Source organism: Amphiura filiformis, chromosome 5 (assembly GCF_039555335.1).
Source record: "Amphiura filiformis chromosome 5, Afil_fr2py, whole genome shotgun sequence".
NCBI lineage: Eukaryota > Metazoa > Echinodermata > Ophiuroidea > Amphilepidida > Amphiuridae > Amphiura > Amphiura filiformis.
In genome coordinates, this window is record NC_092632.1 from 29,135,447 (window position 1) to 29,157,568 (window position 22,122).

General features: G+C 34.5%; 1 protein-coding gene across 12 annotated transcripts in view; it reads right to left on the reverse strand.

The window, feature by feature from the left end:
- Nucleotides 1-12,603: 12,603 nt before the first annotated feature.
- Nucleotides 12,604-22,122, reverse strand: part of LOC140152931 (uncharacterized) — a 114,603-nt gene continuing 105,084 nt past the window's right edge. For all 12 annotated transcript variants that reach the window (XM_072175483.1, XM_072175482.1, XM_072175481.1 and 9 more), the window contains 5 exons: nt 21,867-21,986; nt 21,001-21,114; nt 18,768-18,878; nt 15,928-16,041; nt 12,604-13,475 (listed from right to left, as the gene is read on the reverse strand). In XM_072175483.1, coding sequence (XP_072031584.1) covers nt 12,754-13,475; nt 15,928-16,041; nt 18,768-18,878; nt 21,001-21,114; nt 21,867-21,986 — 1,181 coding nt within the window. In that variant the 3' untranslated portion in view covers nt 12,604-12,753. The remainder of the gene's footprint in view (nt 13,476-15,927; nt 16,042-18,767; nt 18,879-21,000; nt 21,115-21,866; nt 21,987-22,122) is intronic.

A 22,122-nucleotide genomic window follows, 5' to 3' on the forward strand; every position in this document is an offset into this window, starting at 1 on the left:
TTGTCTCTTTTTCATATGGAATTCGTAACAATACAATCAAGTATTTCTGAACAGACCTGGATGTGATTCTAAGAACTTTAATAATAGCAAATGATTGCGTCTGTGACCATTAATTCTTTTCTTCCGTCTGACCATTTTATTTATGTCAATAACGCTTTATTAATGTCCTCGAGGGAGACCACTCAGTATTATTACCATACTACATAAAGTGTCCACAAGTGCACCCTAACAGAATTTATTAGTTTTTGACAAAATTAAAAAACAAAATTATTGAAGCTAGGATGCCAATAACTTTTATGATTGTTTAATATCGTATTAGAACTTGTGTTCCCTTTATAAGTAGCAGAGATAAAACGATAAAATAAGTATGTAACTTTAGACTTGTGGCAAAGTTGAGTTGATAAAAAGACCTTCACCTTCAAACTGCTGCATACGAATGACTAATAAAATGGCAACCCAAAGCAGGCATGATTTATAGATTAACCATGAGGCCCATATTAACTGTTGTACTTCTCCTTGTTGAAGGAGAACATTTTGTACGGATGCGAAAAGTTACATATGGGTTTTCTTATTCCGAAGATCCAATTATGGTCAGAATTCAAAATCAATCTTATATTGTATTGCATTTAAGGGATCTGGAATGAGCGTTTTGAGCGTTTCGACAGTATTTTTTGTGGGACATGAGAGCACATGAGACGTATCGAATTGCATTCTGAATACGAAGCATGTCTTTCTGATATCAAATAATTTTCATTTTTTGAAATTCACGATATAATACAGATTTTATGACAAATTATTAAAATTTGATATTTTTCACATTTTTGATATATAACAGTCCTCGAAGTAAATTTTTATAGATCTAATGATATATTCTTAAAGTGTATGTAGCTGGGAGGAAAAGCCGACGATCAATTGAAAATTTTGACCTTTCATATTGAAGATATGGATTTTTTTCCAAAAAGACCTAATTTGTGTTGGTGTTTTGGGAAAAAACCCATATCTTCAATACGAAAGGTCAACATTTTCAATTGATCGTCGGCTTTTCATCCCACCTACATACACTTTAAGTATAAATCATCAGATTAATAAAGTTTACTTCGAGTACTGTTATAAATATCAAAAATATCAATTTTTAACCATTTGCCATAAAATGTGTATTACATTGCGAATTTCAAAACATCTAAATTATTTGATATCAGAAGGACATTCTCCGTATTCAGAATGCAATTCGATATGTCTGATGTGCTCTAATGTCCCACAATAAAATACTGCCCAAACGTTCATACCCCATCCCTTAATCACACGGGTGATGTAACACAGTTTAAATTTCCCCGCAAAACCTGCATCATTTTCACATTTCAGGTGGGATGACCCACTTCATTCGCTGCCATTGAGGTGTAAGAATGCGTGGAATCGGATTTGTTCAAGAAACTCTTTATCATTGACACAAGAACTGCGAGCAAAATTGGAATACTTTGCTTGAATATCTGATGCACGTAGCAATTTTAATTTTAAGTCATAAAGCTGTTATTATGTTCTGCATGAGTTGTTTGCTATTTATTCCTTTAAAAACAGGAAGACAGAGGGCCAGCATAATATCCCTGGGGAAAATATACGTCAAAGTTTGGAAAACTCAGTGCAAATAGTTGTGTTACTCTCTGATTATTGTAACATATGATATTTGGATATGCATGAAAGTTTTGAATATTTGGATGGTACAAGTCAATAACTCGGATAGGGGGACGTAAAATAACAACTAGCTTCGACTGTTTGATTAATACGTATTCATAAATACGCGTGACCTATGGCGACGCCATACCAACATGACCAATGCCGATGTACTGCAGGTTTATTATTCTACTGTGTCTGATAAGAGCGCCGTATTACAAAATGTTGCCAATCAATATTCATGAGAGTGTACGCCAACGTCCAGTTTTCAAAATTAGGTGACTTCTGTTTGGCAGGTGTGAAATACATCTGACTGGGTGTTTTAATTACGTAACACATAAAGACTTTGGCATCATTGAATGGGTGCCTAGTGCTGTTATGTGTTCATTTTCTATTATAATATTTATTATTATCTTTATTTCTTCCTTTCTTTGCACTTATTTTTTCTCATGTTTCTTATGCCTACACTTTAGGGACTTATCACTCCCTCGCTCTGCTTCCAATCTCTCTCCCCTTATTTTCTTTCTTGTTCTTTTTGTCTTCCTCCCATACTCTCCAATCTGGATCGCCATCCGCTTCTCCTCTTTTCGCCCCTCCTTCACACCCTCGCTTGCCCCTGGCTTATAACCATCATAACAACATATACTTCGAAATTGGGAAATATTTATTTAATAGAAAGGGACACCATGGACCTATATACCTGGCAGCCACGCCACGTTGTTACGGGTAATCGATCAACAACTCTCTTGAATTTATTTAAATGAGGTGCCTAAATTAAGGGGGACGGTAAATAACTGTACATCGACGGTAAAGTATGCTTTTGTGTGCTGGCAAAGACTCAATCACACCCGTGGGCTGTATGAGAACAAAATGTACCTTTCGCTCAAGTGGGCACTTTCACATGACATTCTTTTGATTACTTATTGACTGTAGCCTGCCTGGTAAAGCGTTGATATGCTGTCCAGTCAGTTACCGATTTAATGGCGGAGCCCTTTTGTCTTGAACAAATGGTATCGCTCGATGAATACTAGTAGCTTGTCGGCAAATCAAATCGGCACAAAGCGTTACGTAATCTATTGCTCTCCACGTTATATCGATCTTTCTTGACCAATACCACCAAGTGTGACTAATGCCTCACGTGGTTGACAACAATACAGAATCAAAGAACGATATAATCAGTTAGTAATAACTAAAATTTCAAATTTATTATTCTATCGACGGAAACGTTTATAATAATATCACAAAGTTTTAAAAATAGACAATTTTCCTGCATAATCTGGTATCTTCCAGCCTTCCTGTTTACAATCTGTTATGGCCGCGGGGAAGGGTGGTCACGTGCGTATTTATAAATACCTATTTATAAATAGAATCGAAGCTAGCTGTCTAATTTGCATTGAAGCCATTTCTATCTGACATTGAGATTTGAAAGGATTATCATAAAAAATATTATTTAAGGATAGAACTAAATAGTGACACATTCTTGAAAGCCACTTGACATAAATTTAAGTCTGGAGCATGAACATTGCTGAACACTGATACTTCCTGACCCCTTCAAATGCCAAAACTCACTCGCATCCTTGAAATCTCACATGTGTGATGATCAATGGGAGAGTTGGAACGCAAAGAAGAAATGTACTTGAATCACTTTATATTGGCTGGTACCCAGTAACCGTGCGTACCTTAAATCAAACGTTATTTGCGCGTTTGCATTTAAAATGTATTTTGAATAAAATAAATTCAAGTCTGGATCATGAACATTGCTGAACATTGATAGTTTTATACATTGTGCATGCTCTTAGTTAGTAAAAAAAGATTAATTTTGGGCAATTACTCCGTATTTGATATACTGTACGAGGAACATTTAACCAAAATGAACAAGAACATCATCAAAGTGCCATTTAGTTGCAGAGAAGTTTCAAAAGTGAGTAAAACTAATAGAACAATGCCAGAAGGACCAAATAATTACATATTCCGATACGTATACGTTGCTTTTAATATAAAGTTGTTTTTTTATGAGGAATCCATTTTGACGCCCATAAGAAACAACTGACGGATGTGTAGGAAGTTGATTTTAAACAGATCATTTATCTTGATAATTCAGCTCAATGCCTTAAGTCTAACATGCATTCATGTATAGACCGCTATGTTTGGTATGTTATGCATCCTGTGACGTGACGGGATATCTAAACTTGATTATAGGCCTACGAAAACCTTAATAATCTTTAAAATGCCTTTTCTAAGATGCTTCGATGTTATTTTCTACTCACCCAACTTGCCAGATTCGTGTGGCCAAAGTACAGTAGTACATTCATTATTCTTCTTTGATACAAAAGCAGTAAATTGAAGGACAAAAATTATTTCAGCAAAATTTCAACATTTGTCTCTTTTTTGGTCATCCGCAGGTACACCCTATAGAAGTGTATGTTACTAGCTTACTTACTAACTTACTTACTAACTGACTAACCTTTTGGTCTGAAATGGATATATCAAAATGCCACGAGGTATGAACACCCCCGCCCCACTGAGTGGTGTCAAGTGTAGGAAAAAAGTAAAAAATTAAATTTAAAAAATCCTCGGGTGCTACTCCTAATAGTTTTAAAGTTGCATTTATTTCTGCCCATTTTGACACCTCATTTGATACGATAGCCCAGAAAACAATAAAACACCGGCCAATTTAATGTAGTAAGGTCCAGATTTGAAAGTTGCACTTACATACGAAATTTTACAGATATCATTACACAGATATCCCTCCATTACACTGAATACAATACAATTTACTGCAACTTTCAAATCTTGGTTTACATTGATTTAAATGTACGCTGTGACGTCAATATTTAGTCAATTGCTACAAATGAGGTGTCAAAATGTGCAGAAATAAATTTTGCTTCCACAGCATTTTACAGATTTGTAATACAATCGCCCATTTTTGAATAATGGTCATTATTTAAGGGAGGTTAGTTACTTTTTTTGAGATGTTTATTTATGAACACTCAGACCTGGATTCAAAACTGATGCATAGGAAACACTAATCAAGTGGCCATCAAAAGAAGTGAAAATAGTCATGATTATATCATAGACCCTATAAAATCTATGATTATAACCACAAGGCTCATAAAACCTGCATACTTCTGCTGCTTGTAATGTGTCACCTTTTGTAAAAGTGCCAATATGCAATCATTTTTTTAAAGAATCTTTTCCAGGCTTCACAGTAGCGGTGTGAAAAGTAACATATTGTTCTAATTGAAGAGGTTTTTAGAAATATAAAATGGACATTATCTTTTTATGTGACATACGCTAATGTGTTAAACTGTTAATAAGATTTGATAGGGATAGTCTGATTTATGGAACCAGTAGTGACAAATTATAATTGAAAGCCACTTGACCTGAATTCAAGTCAGGATCGTGAACATTGGGTGAATTGATACTTCCTTCCAATGTTAATTTACTTGCAAATCAGGACTTGCACTTTATATGTGATGATCTTTGAGAAAAATACGAACACACAGTAGAAATGTACTTGAATCACTGTATTTTGGCTGGTATCCATTAACCTTGCGTACCAATGTTTACCATGATTACTTAAAATATGTATATATAAGAGCAAAAATACAAACCGGTGATCTACACAAATCTCGAAAACGTAGAGGTAAAACTTACATTAATAAATACAGAGATCGGAATTGTCCATGCATGTGCCCTCTAAGCGTACTCGAATTCAGCTGGCACTAGTACAGCATTCAGACCTGGCAACATCGCTTATCTTACGCGCAAAGTTCTTTTGTGTACGCTCACGCTATTTGCGCTATTTTTGAGTTTGCTCACGCGATACCTGACTTAGCGTCGATCCCCATGGGCAACATGCCATAATTCTGCGGTATGAGGTAAAATGATAAGCCCACATGGGATAGTAAGATGCTATGGTTCATACCGTGAGCAAACTCAAAAATCGCGCAAATAGCGCGAGCGTACACAAAAGAAACTTCGTGCGATGTCGCCAGGTCTAAACGCTGTACCAGCGTCAGTTGAATTCGAGTACGCTTAGAGGATACAGACATGGAAAATTCCCATCTGTTTATTTATTAATCTACGGCTATGTTATATTCATTTTCGCTAAAATGAGGAAGGCCCTATAACTAATCAAAGTCATTAAAGCTCATTTCCTACATGTCCTACGTTGACATAAGTGTTACGAAATATGGACAGAATAGAACACACGTAAAAACAAGTTTTTAAGTTAAAATATTATGAACAGAATGAGCAACAAGAAAGAGCAAATAGATTATGACACATGACCTTTGAAAGCTTGACTTCATCTCGAGGTAAAATATTTTATCATTTGAAGACAGGAAAAGTGACTGTGTTCACGCAGTTAGTCATTGATTTCATTGTGTATTGTTTCAATCGTCAACTGATCCTACAAAAAAATCTAATACAAATGAAATGGCAGAATTAAATTTTGATGTCAGAATGGTATATATCAAAAATATAACGAGGCATAATTTCCTTATGGAATAGGGCCTGCACCCTACTAATTATTGCCAAAGTATCTGTATATTATATAACAGGTGTAATTTGCATTGAACTATGGAGCAAACTATGGAGCAAAGTCGGCTAAATCAATGCAGAATTACTTTGCACATAGGAACACTCAACAAAATTATTTGATGTGTTTTGAGGTGACATGCTGCTTCAACTGATCTGATTATGCCAACAACTATAGTTTTAAGTAATACTAAACTCAAGATCATCTTTATTAGCAGTACTTAAAGCGTTCATCAAAGATTGTTTCCATATGAGTTATATAAAAGTTATTCAGCTGAATTCTGTCAGTGAAGGTCTCAAAGTTTTCAGCATTTTAGTGGGGTTTTCAACAATCAAGCTCAAAGACTTCAACAAGATTATTTTCAATATATTTCACTGTAATTATTCAAAGGCAAACACAATAGGTATTTATCTTAGTTTGAGAAAACGCACAGTAATAGGTTTCGTTGAACTAAAGATTTAGGATCTGTGTTTATTCTGGCAAAACATAATAATATATTTTATGATTTAAGAAATTACGTACCTTATTTTTCTGGCGGGAAAAACTGTTTTTCTGAATTTTGAATATTGTCCAATATACAACAAGTAGATTTATTTCGTCTGGGACTGAGGTCGCGAATAAATACACAGGGGCTTCTTTATAGCCAAGTTAGTCATTTTTAGATATTGTCTGTGTTAAATTTAGCGGGTACCTGGACCGTAACCAAGAACAAAATACATAGCATTGCTAAATATAGGATTTATGCTTCAATTATTATCATTTATGGGTACATTGCCAAAAATCTATCGAAAATTATGATTCAACCTCCATGTAACCCCCGTAGATTATGATGAGTAATCGGCCGATGAAGCACCAAAAGCGGGAAGATTATTTTTCTAAACGTTGGTTTTTCTTAACCAATTTTAATCTTTTCCCAGAGCACACATAAACGTTGAAAATAAACCCAATGCATCTGGCCGGATTCGAGCCGGTAACCTTCCTATTACTAAATAGGACGAGTGGATGACGCTGTAGTACAGGACGCTACAGTCTGTCCACATAGAAGTACAAACCAAATCTGTGGCATCGGGGTCGGTGCTTTGCGTCACACGCGAAAACAACGCGACGCGTAAATAGCGTAGTGCGCTCGGCAAGTACAAATCGCGCAGCAGTTGGCGCGCCAAAGAAGCATTGCACTGAAATAATTATTCTCATACCTTCAGTTTCCGAGGTCTATTTACTTTGTACATCTATGTGGACAGACTGTATGTGGTGATATTTGGGTCAGCATTTTGTCTTGCTGGAATCAATGGTTTTTGACATCCTTACACCTCAAATGATAAAACTAGAATATGCTTCCCACGAGGGGTCGAGGTCATAATGCGGGCCAAAATGTAAGATTTGTTCTATCGTTTTATTTACCAAGTCAGGTATCTCATGCATAGAGGTCAAATGTTTACTCCTCTCGACAAACGAAATATGAAAATGATTTGTAAAATTGTGAATATAGTATATGTTTGAGATTTCGTATGGTTAAGGGAAGGGGTATGAACGTTTGGACAGTATTTATTGTGGGACATTAGAGCACATCAGACATATCGAATTACATTCTGAATACGAAGAATGGCCTTCTGATATCAAATAATTTTGATTTTTTGAAATTCGCAATGTAATACACATTTTATGGCAAATCATTAAAAATTAATATTTTTGATATTTGACAGTACTTGAAGTAAACTTTATAAATCTGATGATTTCGACCTAAAGTGTATGTAGGTGTGATGAAAAGCCGATGATCAATTGATAATTTTGACCTTTCGTATTGAAGATATGGATTTTTTTTCCAAAACACCAAAAAAATTAGGTCTTTTGGGGGAAAATCCATATTTTCAATATGAAAGGTCAAAATTTTCAATTGATCGTCGGCTTTTCCTCCCAGCTACATACACTTTAAGACTATATCATTAAATTTATAAAATTTACTTCGAGGACTGTTATATCTCCAAAATGTGAAAAATATCAAATTTTATTAATTTGTCATAAAATTTGTATTATATCGTGAATTTCATAAAATGAAAATTATTTGATATCAGAAAGACATTCTTCGTATTCAGAATGCAATTCGATATGTTTGATGTGCTCTCATGTCCCACAAATAATGCTGTCGAAACGCTCAAAACGCTCATTCCAGTTCCCTTTAGGGGAGTAATTTGACACCAGTTTCGATAAAATCGGACACTTTTTGAATTTTGACCTCTGTGTATCAAGGTTTTGACATTTGACCTATTCAACCTATATTCAACGAATATTTTTCAAGTTATTGAACCCATTTTGACCTTCGACCTCTCGTGGGAACCACAGGGGACATAGCAAAAAATGTAACCAATCAAATTACATTCTTCGTATTCAGAATGCAATTCGATATGTTTGATGTGCTCTCATGTCCCACAAATAATGCTGTCGAAACGCTCAAAACGCTCATTCCAGTTCCCTTTAGGGAGTAATTTGACACCAGTTTCGATGAAATCGGACACTTTTTGAATTTTGACCTCTGTGTATCAAGGTTTTGACATTTGACCTATTCAACCTATATTCAACGAATATTTTTCAAGTTATTGAACCCATTTTGACCTTCGACCTCTCGTGGGAACCACAGGGGACATAGCAAAAAATGTAACCAATGAAATGTTTATTCTTTCAGTTCAAAATTCATTGGCTCCAGTAATGTAGCAAAAGAAAATCCCAAACCCATCGTGCTAGTAATGTGAAGGTCGTCGGTTCGAATCTAGCTAGATGCGCTGTTTTTGTTAAATATTAGAATTAATTTGTCTTATCAACCCAGAGAACTATATATGTATAATTGTTTGTTGGTATTTCTTTAATAATTTGACTTAAATTCCAGATTGAGTGATAGTCATTGTCATATAGGCCTATATATAACTATTTCAATCACCTGATAGACATTTTTGGATACATGATTTACGATAAAGCGTTTTGAAGGTTTGCCCATCAAGATATCCTTTAGACCGATGTCACATTTAGAAGATAAAAGTGTCAGCAGTGGTAAAAATAAAAGTCATCTTTAAAGTTCAGTAGCATGGGGCTGTGTGCATAACAGGTAGGGAAACTTCACCAGCTTCCGCAACGCCCTTATATTACTAGGGTTCGGCTCAGAAATTTATGAAAATATTCTTTAGACCTATGCCATATTTAGAAGATAAAAGTGTCAGCAGTGGTACAAATAAAGGTCATCTCTAAAGTTCACTAGCATGGGGCTGTGTGCATAACAGGTAGGGAAACTTCACAAGCTTCCGCAACGCCCTTATACGCTGGCGAAGTTACGTAATAATCGGATTAACTACCATAGCAATAGGTGAAAACAATTTTTGAATATAGCGCGCTGCACTGATACTTTCACGCGGTACCTCTTCATTGAGCCATACCATGCTGATTACTTGCACCTGTAAGATTATTATCTTTGAAAAGACCAGTATTGTATTCAATCTATGATTGCAGACATGCACAGGTGATTAGTGTTACCTGCTTTTAGTACAGCGGGATATGTTCAAAATTGTTTTCACCTATTGCTATGGTAATTAATCCGATTAATAACGTAACTTCGCCAGCGTATATTACTAGGGTTCGGCTCTTCATGCAATCGGTAGCAAAATAATGTGCACCTAGTATTGCGCCCTCTATTTTGTAGTTGTACTGTAAATTCGCCTCATTTGCTCATGGATAACGGTATTAGAGCGTAGGAGACAGGTTGTAAAAACCTGTAATGCAACTGATTTTGATGGTCGGAAAATGAAATAAAAGACGTCTTTATATTTCAAATTGGCTCAAGTTGATTCGGATGTTTGCTTAACAGTAAATCAGACAAAATTATAAAAACCACAGAAATCTCAACTGTCTCAACTGCTTTGTGTTTCTTTATTTGCAGCAATTGCACAAAAAAACCATCAATAATTTCATATATGATTTGTTCTTCGTTAGAACCTCTTTGATTAAACTCCACCTGTTATTATTAGGCATACTTTTTACGTCGTGCCACCACATGTCTAGCAGAACAAACAAACAAGTTTGTTTCCCTTTATCATGTTTATAGGCCACGCGCATTAAGGAGCAATTTTAACGCATTTTGTTTTTAAATTTGAGAAATCCAGAAAAATTATAATTTCAAGCACCAAAATTTAATGTCGAAATTTTGCTGAAGTGCTTTCCTCATATTATATTGTGTTCAAAGTAAAGAAACAAATCAATAAAATCAATGATTGTATAATTAATATTTGTGATTTGAAATAAAGATTGCCATAACTCCGGGCTCTAAAGTAATAATGACCATGATGACATAAAAAATCACATATCACATTTTGGTTTTCAGGCCACATACAGGAAACAATCTTATATTGGGGAATATGAAAATTAATGTGCATGAATGAAGCACAATAATTTTAAATATTTCCTTCCTCCTCTTGTATTAGTTTGTTATATATATATACTCAGCTATATACAACTAATTCACGGAATTAAAAAATAGTTTGACTTGTAAAAATCTCGTCTACAACATCTTTAAAAAAAGTAAATGCACACATTGTGTTATATTGACAAAAAGCCGGAAGGAGTTTGGATGACCTCTATATTTCGGCTATATCACGTAGGCACATAATAGACACATGAAACACAGAAAGTTATGGCATTGAGGTGTCAACATGATAGACGTTTATGCAAAATCTTTACAATCTTTACTAAATTAATATTAATCAACTTATATTAATCTTGTTAATTATCTATTCCTTTAAATCTTGCAGCTAGTGAATGAGGCTCGGAGTTACCAGCGGCGTATCTAAATACCGGGATAAAAAGGCTCTAAAACACCGGGACAAAATTGCCGAGAAGTTACAATGGCTACAATTGTTCTACGATACTTTTGGCCAATTTTAGTTTTGAAATTAAAATTATCGTTGCTGGTGGAATTGGACGTTGTATTGCATACACTATTAATATGGTTAAAACAATTACTAACGGAAAGAGGAAAAATTGGACCCCCCTTCCCTCCGGTAAAACAAATATTTCAGGCCGATTTGGATCCTCCCCTGGCTCGGTGATCGTGGTACGCCCCTGGGAGCTACATATAAAGAAACATTTCAAATTAAACACCAACAATTTACCCGCTGTTAACTTTCAACATACTCACTTTTATTTAATTACAAAAGTATATATGACAATATAATCACTTCAATTGATTTTACCTTTATTAGTATTACATATCACGTAATTATAATATTCATATATTATTTACAATCAATCATAGTCACAATATAATTTTCCGACTGTAATAGTAATTTGAATGATAATTAACTATAATATACAGTCACAACAATGGATCAATGCAAATTTACAAAAGTACTTTATAATATATAAACTTATAAATATTTACAAAACATCGCAACTTGTATATCGCCTTTTCCTTGCACTAGAAAATAACGTCAGTATACGTCAGCATTTCGCACTTCACAGTGTTTAACCGCGCACGTGTTCATGGTAAAAACGTTACATGCGTGTAAGATGCGATGGTTCTTTATACAACTACATCAATTACGCCACAAACTAGTTAACAAAGCCAAAAACTAATTATATTGATTCTTCTTAGGAAAAAATCCATTTTTTTATTTGCAAAATAAAATGCGTAAATCCAAACGATCAGACAAAAGACATCGGACTCTACACACTGTACAAATTATCAAGAAAATTTTGAAAGAGTAGAAATGCTAATTAGGAAATGATTTTTAAGGAGAAATTGTTCCAAAAAAATGTTTGTAGAATATCTGGGTAAAATGTGCGAGTTGTATTTTAACGTTAAAGGCGGGTCAGAGGAGAGCATGAACCAGCGGTGTTTGCACTCAAATATTGAGACAAATAAAGCTGACACACAAGAGGAATCGTATTGATTCTATAAATGGGCTCCCGAGACTTGATATAAAGGGTGCCTTTCTACTCTTTATGCATATTTTTTCTTGAGAGGGGAAAACGCCTAAAATATCATTGGACTTAACTCAAGAATCGCAAGACCTATGGATATACGATTGTTTTCCTTGATGCATTTTCCTATAAGATCAATGTATTAATATCAAAAAGTGCACTGCAGTGTTTTATGGCTAAGACTGGAAAAATGTGGCTCCTGCCAACCCACTGGCCTTAATAAAAACAGAAACATCGACAATAAAGCATATTATGACTTAACTTTGCAAAATTATATAAAACATAAATAAAACTTCTTTCTTAACGCATTGTTTCCTGCCAATTCCCAGAAAGACATAGAGAATATTATTGCTTATAACAATTACAAAATATGTACACAAACATTATATTATTGTTTGTCTTAATTGCAACAATCACATGTCTATACATGTCTATACATGTGTGAAAAGTCATTAAAATACAGAACAAATATCAAAATATATCAATTCTTTATATATAAAAAGGCACCTGATTGGTTTTAAAACAGACAACAATATAATGACTTGTAAAAATGTTATATAGATTAACCAAAAAATCCAATGTTACATTTTCGCCACCGCTAAATCTGGATCGGTATCATCCGACCGATTATCAAGATCTTTCCATTCCACTGGATCTTGTTTAAAGTCCATACTAAAATGTTCATATCTGCCAATTCGCGCCTTCTTTTTCTGGCGTACAACTAAAATAATCAAAAAGGCTAAAATAGTGATGACAAAAACAGCCCCTACTACAATGGCTATAATATGTCCTATAGGGGCCACCTGCGCAGGTGCGTGCAAATTATCTTGTGACGCGTTCAAGCTCTGTGTTGATACTGTTTCTTGTGTTTTACCTGTTCTCCTTGACACAGGTAGTGTTTCTACTATGGTCACTTCGTTCCTATCGGATGGTTTGGCCCTTGTGTTGATATCATTAACTATAGTTGATACAATATTGTTATTTCGTCCAATTGATGTCTGCTGCTTAGAGGTACTTGTTTCTGCCACCACATTGGAATCACCTTCTCCACCAGGGGTATCTGTTTCCTGATCAACGAGATTAGGATCAACGGGATCTCCAGAATATTCGGAATCAGAAAGAGATGATTCTTCAAATTCGTCTGGAACCCAGTCTTCTGTAGTAAGGGGTCGTTGGTGAGCCGCGGGTTGAGTGGGTGGTGGTTTCGTCTTTAGTGGTGTTGTCGGGGGCTTTGTTGTTCGAATTCTTGTTGTTGGTGGCTTTGTTGTTGCCGCTTTTGTTGTCGCTTTTGGAGTTGTTATCACTTTAGAAAAGAACCAAAAGAAAAAGATGTCATTAATATAGTTCTATATAAGTGCTTATAGTTTATCCATGATGATATCTATAATTGAATTGAACAGTTTATTGGTGTGTGTGAACAAACAACACCAGGGGTAAGGTTGATATTAACATTTATGGAACTGCGTCATAATGTAACAGTGGGTTCAATTTCTTTTCTTTCTTTCTTTTTTTTTGCAATCATAAATCATACAAAAAAGACTGTCGAATATATATATATGTCATCTTGCCTTCCCACACAAATGTCCCTTGAAAAATAATTCTATATTTAGTTTTATAACGGAATTGCAGTAAATAAGACCGGTAGTAAACTACGAGTCACCCGAATATGACTCAACTTTTCAATTATGGCAATTCCGGTTCCAGGGCCCCCCACTTACAAATCTGTCCCCTATCACAGATTAATGTGTTGCAATACACAAGACAGAAATTCTCATGCACGTATATCTCGGTGCATGGTGTCAAATCTAATGACAGGCATACACTCCGCTTTTCCACACAGCTTTCCAGGAACGTTCTTCTAATTTGAAGTCATCAGTATCATGGTTAAATATTGATTAATAATTGATAGGTATCGTTTAAGTTGTTTTAGTTTACGTAAATCAGTCATCTGTTCATAATATGTTGTAACTTATTGTTGTTTTTCTACGTATTATTTATAAGTTTAAACTGTTAAAAGGTGACATAAATTAGAACACGGGGTTTTAAAAGTGCAACTCTCTCTAGACAGTTAATTTTCAAGCCAAAAAGTCACACCTAAGGCCAATTGATCCATTGTTGTCTACGTTATATTGAATACATAACAATATGTTGCCTGGATATGTTGACTTCTGGCTATCTGAGTAATATTTTTTCAACTCGCCTTCATAAATCAAAGCGTTGTGTTATTAACGTTAAAAATAATAATACTCGATATAAATGAAACAGACAATGGATGTTATGATTTGACTCAAAATTTCTTCAGGCATTATGACAAACAATCACTGATAACTATCGTCTTCAATGCCTCTTTGTCAATGACCTTGAACAACCTTGAAACTAAGGAGACAGTTGCATTAATATCGCAAAAATCACTCAAATCCAACAAGGGTAACAAAAGGCATATTTTTGAGAAACAACACAGGAAAGCATCTTTCAGGCTTGTACCCATTTTTATTGGTTTGTGCTGTTGACAAAGTTCATCCAACTGCACACGGTCAACGCATTTTCCTGTAATATTTTACTTTATTTATTGAAGTTTCCTTTGACAAATTCTAAAATATTGTCTCCGGAAGTAGACGAAAATATGGTACACGCTTTTCACATTAAAAGGAATGTAAAAGTCCTAATATAAATGAGTAATTGACTTTAAGCAGGAGATATCCTCTGTTAAACTTGGGGGTTATCAAAGTTCACCCTCTCCTACGCAAACATCGCAAATGAAAGAGCTTCTTGCAAGATCACAAAGTATAGATTATCATAAAAACATGTAAGTCTTTTTATCAAAACTTATACGTTTTTATAATTGATCTATTAAAACAACAATTTGTTTCCCTTGCAATGTAGGTCATATGTTATAAATTATAGCCTTAAACATGTTAAACTTGTTTTCATAACCAAAAGTTGTCTATGGCGTAGGTATCGGCTTATCCCTATTTTAATATATTCAGGCTATGCGTGTTTAGATTACAGAAACAACCTATGAAGATCCTTCAGATGATTGTTGTTCATCTATATTTAGTTGACTAATATTATAATTTCAAATTTTTTAGGTACTTGTCTCTATCTCATCACACATTTTGTAGGAGCTTAAAAGGGCATTTCGTGATCCACAGCCTCATCCCCCACTTTTCTCAAAAGAAAGTTGAGATTTTTGTATCACTGGAAACCTCTGGCTACATAATGTTTATGTACAAAATATTCCTTGCAGATTAATTCATTTAGCAAAGATATTGTGAAATTTGAATTTCGTTCTGGTGCACCAGAACGAAATTACAACGCATTGTCTATGGAGCAGTGTAATACACATATCATGCATAACTCTCGAACTCAAAATCGGAATCAACTGAAATGTTGGGAATATGTTTTTTCCGTGGATATCTAATGAAAAATGACATAAATAGAGGATGTTAGGATCACGAAATACTCCTTTAATAAGTCTCAAAAGCATAACTAGTGACCTTTTAAAGAGATTTGAAAAACGTAATTGATTTTTGTGATTTTATTATTATTATTATTATTATTATTATTATTATTATTATTATTATTATTATTATTATTATTATTATTATTATTATTGCGTTACATTTAGTCACGTTAATGTTTCAAAGTTGTCGGAGGTTAATGTTCATGGCTTCCTGGAGCAGAATCTCAATTTATAATTATCCCAACATGATCGGTAAAAAAACAAACAAAAAAACAACAACAACAAGATATACCTTGTTCGCAGTACCGGCCTGTAAAACCCTGAGCACAAATACAAATATGGCCGTTGTGTTGGTCCTCACATGTAGCGCCATTTTGACATGGGTTACTGGCACATTCATCGATAGCTGTAAGAAATAGAAGGACATCGGTTTAAGATTTCCTACTTTAACATACGACGTATTTTTTAATTAACAATGTTAACCTGGCGACTCCTATACGATAACCATTTTGTACAGCTATCAGATTAACCAAGTGTGACACTATTAAAACCCTGGGTTCAACTAAGAATAACTCAATTGGGTGAAAAAGACATTCCATTGAAAATTACACAAGATTTTATCCAACAATTTAGCTGTTCAGACCAACATTGAAAATTAATTCTAATGAAAGCCTCATTCAGCAAGTAGAAGTTGAAGTCACAGAAGCATAATGATTATGTTTAGTAGATCGTGTATTTAAAGCTCATCTGAGCCAACTTAATTTTTTGTCTCGAACTTAAAACATACTTATCCCATCAATTAGTATGTATGACTAAATCATAATTATGATATCATTTATTCCAATTAAACATTTGGCAACTTGCTACAAAATCTTGTGGCCAGATTAGGTTTGACCCCTGTTGAAGATCTAAACATAGGAGTAGAAATCAAAAGCCTGTGATGATAGAATGAAAAGAACATGTGTCATGCCGGTCTGTCATATGGGTGACTCAAAGATAAGACACATATTGGTCATTATCCAGATTACTAATGTAGTGTAAATAACTATTAATTACAATTACTCTATTAATTATTATAATTACTATTATTAATTATTGATTATAATGGTAATACAATCATGTGTATACATCAAAATAAATAACATACACGAGGTAAAATGTGCCTTACATTCACCCCCATGAATAGTAAGATAAGAGGTTTGAATACACGTATCTTAAAGGTACTCTTACTAAAGTTTGTTCGGTTTATATAAGGCGGAAAAATAAGACTTATAGCACCGTGTATTATAGAATGACATGCACGCACTTGGGCGCAAGGATTACGCCAGTTGTGCGTTGCGAAATGCGTGACTGGCGCATGCTAATGTGAATTTACGCGAGCGTGAGTTGGGACTTTATTGACGCGCGAATAATTTCCGCCTTATATAAGCCGAACAAACTTTACCTTATTTTCTTGTGGTAACTTTTCAGATGCCCTTTTCAATGCGTTTCACTAAATCTTACGACGCCTCGAAAGTCCTATCGTAAGTCCAAACCAATAACTCTAACAAAACTTAACGGGAGAGTTACGATGAGTTATATGACTGATGATGGGTTACAGGACTTACGATGAGTTACAGGACTTACGATGATGTCGATGAGTTAAAGAACTTAATCGCAAGTGTTAGTGAAACGCATCCTATAAGTATTGTAACTATACCCGTCAGAAGTCAAAACACGAAACTTAAAAGATGGTAATTCGCAATTTTTAAATGTATATTCGTATTTTTCTTATTAACGAGTAAACATGTCACGGCTGATATGGGGTTTAATATAAATGATATTAAATTCTACTCCCGCACCTACAGAAGGCACAGTGTTTTTAAGCAGACCATGGTGAAACTACTACTTTTAGAACATTGTTCAGTTCAGTTCAGTTTATTTTCATTGTTTTTGTGTACGACCTCTTGAATATTTGCTATGTAAGCGTTTTTACAACCAAGTGAATTGCTTCTCTTATACTTAACAACATAAATGAGAATCAACATAGTAGTGTAACATTAAACATGTTAAAAGTATGAATATCAGAAGAGAGTCACATTCAAAATACAAGTCATCAATATATTTTATACATGTCAATTTATTCCATTTGGTAACTGCTAGCAAGTAAGTTCAGTTTAACTTGTTTAGTATAACATGATGAGTGAGATAATAGCTTTGCAGGTAGCTTTAGAGTAGCTTAATATCTTCTTATGGTCAACGATAGCCGTCTGGTATTTTTGACATTCCCCGGACTTACGATAGAAATCCTAACACAGGACGTCTGGGTCAAATCTTTATAAGCCCAAAATCATCCTGTATTTAAGCCCCAATTAGCTGCCTCATAAGTCTTATAAATTCTTATAGGATTCTCGAAAGCTGCCAATAACTTAGATCAGGTGTTTCACTTCGAATAATGACTTTCTTTCTGTGATCTAGTAGGAGTGCCCATAAATTTACACAACGCATTGCAAGCGACGTATTTCATAGCTCCTGTCTTAGCGACATAGATCTTACACCCACCAAAAATGGTTGAAATTTTTTATAACTTTATACTATATACTACCATCAGCTGACCATTATCTTCTTCACATGTACCGCCATTCAGGCACGGTTACTGGCACACTCATTCATGTTGATTGTCATGTCAACAAATGTGAACTGCATCACAACATTTCGCCTGTCAGAATATTCAACTATCTCTTTAACAGTGACATCCCTGAATGATTCAATTTCACTGTGACACAACATTTCGCCTGTCGGAATACTCAACTATCTCTTTAACAGTGAAATCAAATCTCCGAACGATTCCATTTCCGCAATGCTTAGCATATCGTACTTATTGTTTAACATAGGACATAGGTTTTCTATATAGTGCCTCAGTTCACCAGTTATTAAAATATCTTTAGAAAGTTTCCTTTCTCGTTTATAACCGATCCAATCATCTTATTTACGGGCTTGTTACTACAATAATTGTTGTATAACATACATCTGTATTTTAATACAACCTTTAAGTTACCCTGTCATACTTACATCTATTCGGGCAAAACAAAAAATGACCATTTGTAGGAATTATGACTGGCCTGAAAGATCTGAGATCAAAAATTAACGTACCTAATTCACAATTGATTCCATTGTAGCCAGGGTAACAAATACATGTGTACTCATTTATATATTCTATGCAATCTCCGTTTACGCAAGGGTCGCTGGCACACTCTTGTATCTCTGTAAAAGTGAAAATAATGTTTTGTGTCAAAGTTACTAAAAGTATTATCAAAGGTAAGGATAGGTAATGCCATTGGTTTCGTTAAAATTTGAAACAATGAAGAAAATGGCAAAAGAGACAAGAAATAATAGAGATAAGGGGGATAAAGCAAATGAAATACCAGGAGACGGACAAGAAGAAGAGGGAAACTACAATTTAAAAACACAAAGAATACAAATACAAAGAAGAAAATGTCGAAATGGGTCAGAGGAAATGAGTATGGAAGAACGTCTACTTTGGTCACTCTAAGGACTGGATGTGCCACTAAGCAATGGCAGATATTTGATATTTAATAGATCCTAGTCTTGCTGTGTCATTCACCTTTGGGCCGCAATGGACAAGTTTAAGTTGTCTTCGTATTTTGGCACTTTTTCAAAGTAAGTGATCCAAAAATGTATTCTTAGATTTTGTAACAAGAAATACTTCTGGTAAGTTTCCAAATTTAGAAAATCACCCTTTTGCCAAGATAATAAATTTGATTCAAAGTGACATGTAAAAAGTTCTACGACTTTTTATTCGTACTGATGACGAGTAGAATTGAGACGGTGCCATTACTTGGCAACTTTTAGGTCTTAAAATGCTCAGAAAAAGTCTGGTTTTTCTTTAACACTATTAAACAGGCTTATAGCTTAATGGCTGATTATTAGACGGGGTCAAATCGTAGGATTAGCAATCTACACTCTCGAGGGTGTGAAAGTGTAAATTAAAATAGTGTAATCCCTTAATGCTAAAAGTATTATTCACATAAGAAATGCAGTTGACAAAGAGGTATTGCTTTTGCGATATTTTCTTAATTGAAAAGGGTAGATATCTAAAAAACGCCCCCTGATCAAATAATTGCGATCAAGTGGGTAATTTTGACAGTATTACACTATATGACCTTAATAATACAAGGGTTATAGGACCATATGAGATATTTTTCGATCACCTCATGGAGGCGCTATTCATGATTAAATGTCGGTTTTATTCTGTAACAACTAATTCAAGTATAAGGCTAGGTTATTATCTGTCGGCTTTTATTAGTTTTATTTACTATAGCTAATGATTTTGTAGTGGGGTCGAGAGAGAGAGAGAGAGAGGGGGAGAGGGAGAAAGAAAGAGAGTGGGTGCAGAGGAAACTTGTTAGACGCAGGAGAATTACACATTGGTTTTTCCTAATAAAATTATCTATTTGTAGACATTCCGTTTTCCCTTTCTAATACTGTCTTCTGCTGTGGGCGTGATGGCAGCCAGTAAGAGTTAATATGTTTATGGTCCATGACCACAATTTAGTGCAGAACTCACATTATGCAATAATGAGAGTCTTTGACCTGATGTGACGTGTTCAACAAATGTGCATTCATGTCACCAATTTGTCAATGTTTTGACAGTTTACATGATGGGACCTGCACTTTGTCTCAATGCGTAACTTGAGCAAGTAAAGTGTTAAGTAGAAGGTGGTGTGTCACACTTCCATGTTGCACGCTGCGACTGAGTGATCAAGTTAGAATAATAACTTTGAATTAGAGGGCGCAATTCCAGATTAAATACTGTGAACTAACTGCAGAACTGCATGGTGCTTTTTATTGTGCTTGAAATATTAGCAGGATTAAGTGACAAATGTTTGAGCAAGATTTGATGATTTCTCTTTTTAAATTCATTCGCGATGGATATGGATTTGTTTTTGAACTGATATTCTTCACAATTATGAGGTCTTTCTTAAACTTTACTAAAACACTTCGGAAAAAAGATAAAATAATATAAAAGTCTCGTAAAATCAATTCTTTGAACAAATATCTTCCAGAATTATGAAACATGAGAATCAATTAAATCAGCTGACAATATTCAGCCAATCAATTCAGAAGAGCAGATTTGGATTAATGGGTGTTAACGTATGGGAAAAGGAGAACATGAAATGGAGACTATGACGAAACATCTGAATAACTACTTACCACTTTGTATGCATAATATCAGGGAGTGCATTGTATTGTGCAAAATAGACAACATAAATTTGTTTAATTACATTTAACCAAATCGATTTATTGTAATATCAAAATAAAAATATGAACCGGGAATTAAGTGAAACGAGCTATGAGTACTTACCAATTTCACAATTTACCCCATACCATCCTGGAGGACATGTACATGTATAGCCGGCGAATTTATCTATACATATTCCTTGGTTTTGACATGGTGCACTCTCGCATTCGTTAACTTCTGTAAGGGTAAAACAAAATAATGATGTACGCATGACGAATATAGGGAACATATCCAATGAAATTATTCTTTTTTTTTTAATATAATAATAAGGAAGGTCTAATTGCCTTCAAATCTTCGAATTTAACTATTCATTTCATTTTATCGGATTTAAATTGCGCTGTATTTTTATACAGATTTTATTATCAATAAAAGGTGATTCACTTATATGCAGTGGTTCAACTCTGCCTTTTGTGCCATTTGGAAGAGACCAATGTTGCTTTATGTTGATTCTTATTCTCATCCCTATTTCAGGCAATGGTCGAGGTCAAATGTTCTTTATCTTTTCCAAGAAAGTTTGAAATCTTTTGGAATATAATGAAATGAGTTTTTATGCTCTGTTGTATCAACTTGAATCGAAATTTGCCTCTTTAGACAAGATTGTATCTAACTAAAAGTGTTTTTCAACATGGGTCTGTTCTTTTTCCTTCCATCGTTTAGGATATTGTAGACATTATTACGACCCACTGAGGGTATGAAATGAATTATGTTTCCTAGGGAACCAAAAACTAGGGACCTGGTATTTCCTGCATATAAACTTTCTGTAATGTGCTTTCAATAAAAATAGAAAGCTGGGATATTTAAATCGACAACTTTTTAACAGTTTGGTTCTCAAGGATTCACATTAAAAGTTATTCAAGAAAATTGATGTAAAGCATCTCTCACATCTTTATGGTTTTTAGTGCTTAAAGATGCTTTTAATAAATGCATACCCATCTGACAGAGATTCCCTTGCCATCCTTCTGCGCATGTGCAAACGAAAAGATCTAATCCAACTCCGTGAAAACATGTGGCGCCATTTTGACATGGGTTACTGTCGCATTCATTGAAATCTGTAAATAAAACAATGTAATTACAGTAATATGAAAAAATTGAGTGTAAAACGGAAACAGAGAAGGAAGAAAGAAAGAAAATGAGAGAAGGAAGGAAGAGGAAAGAAAGAAAGAAAGAAAGAAAGAAAGAAAGAAA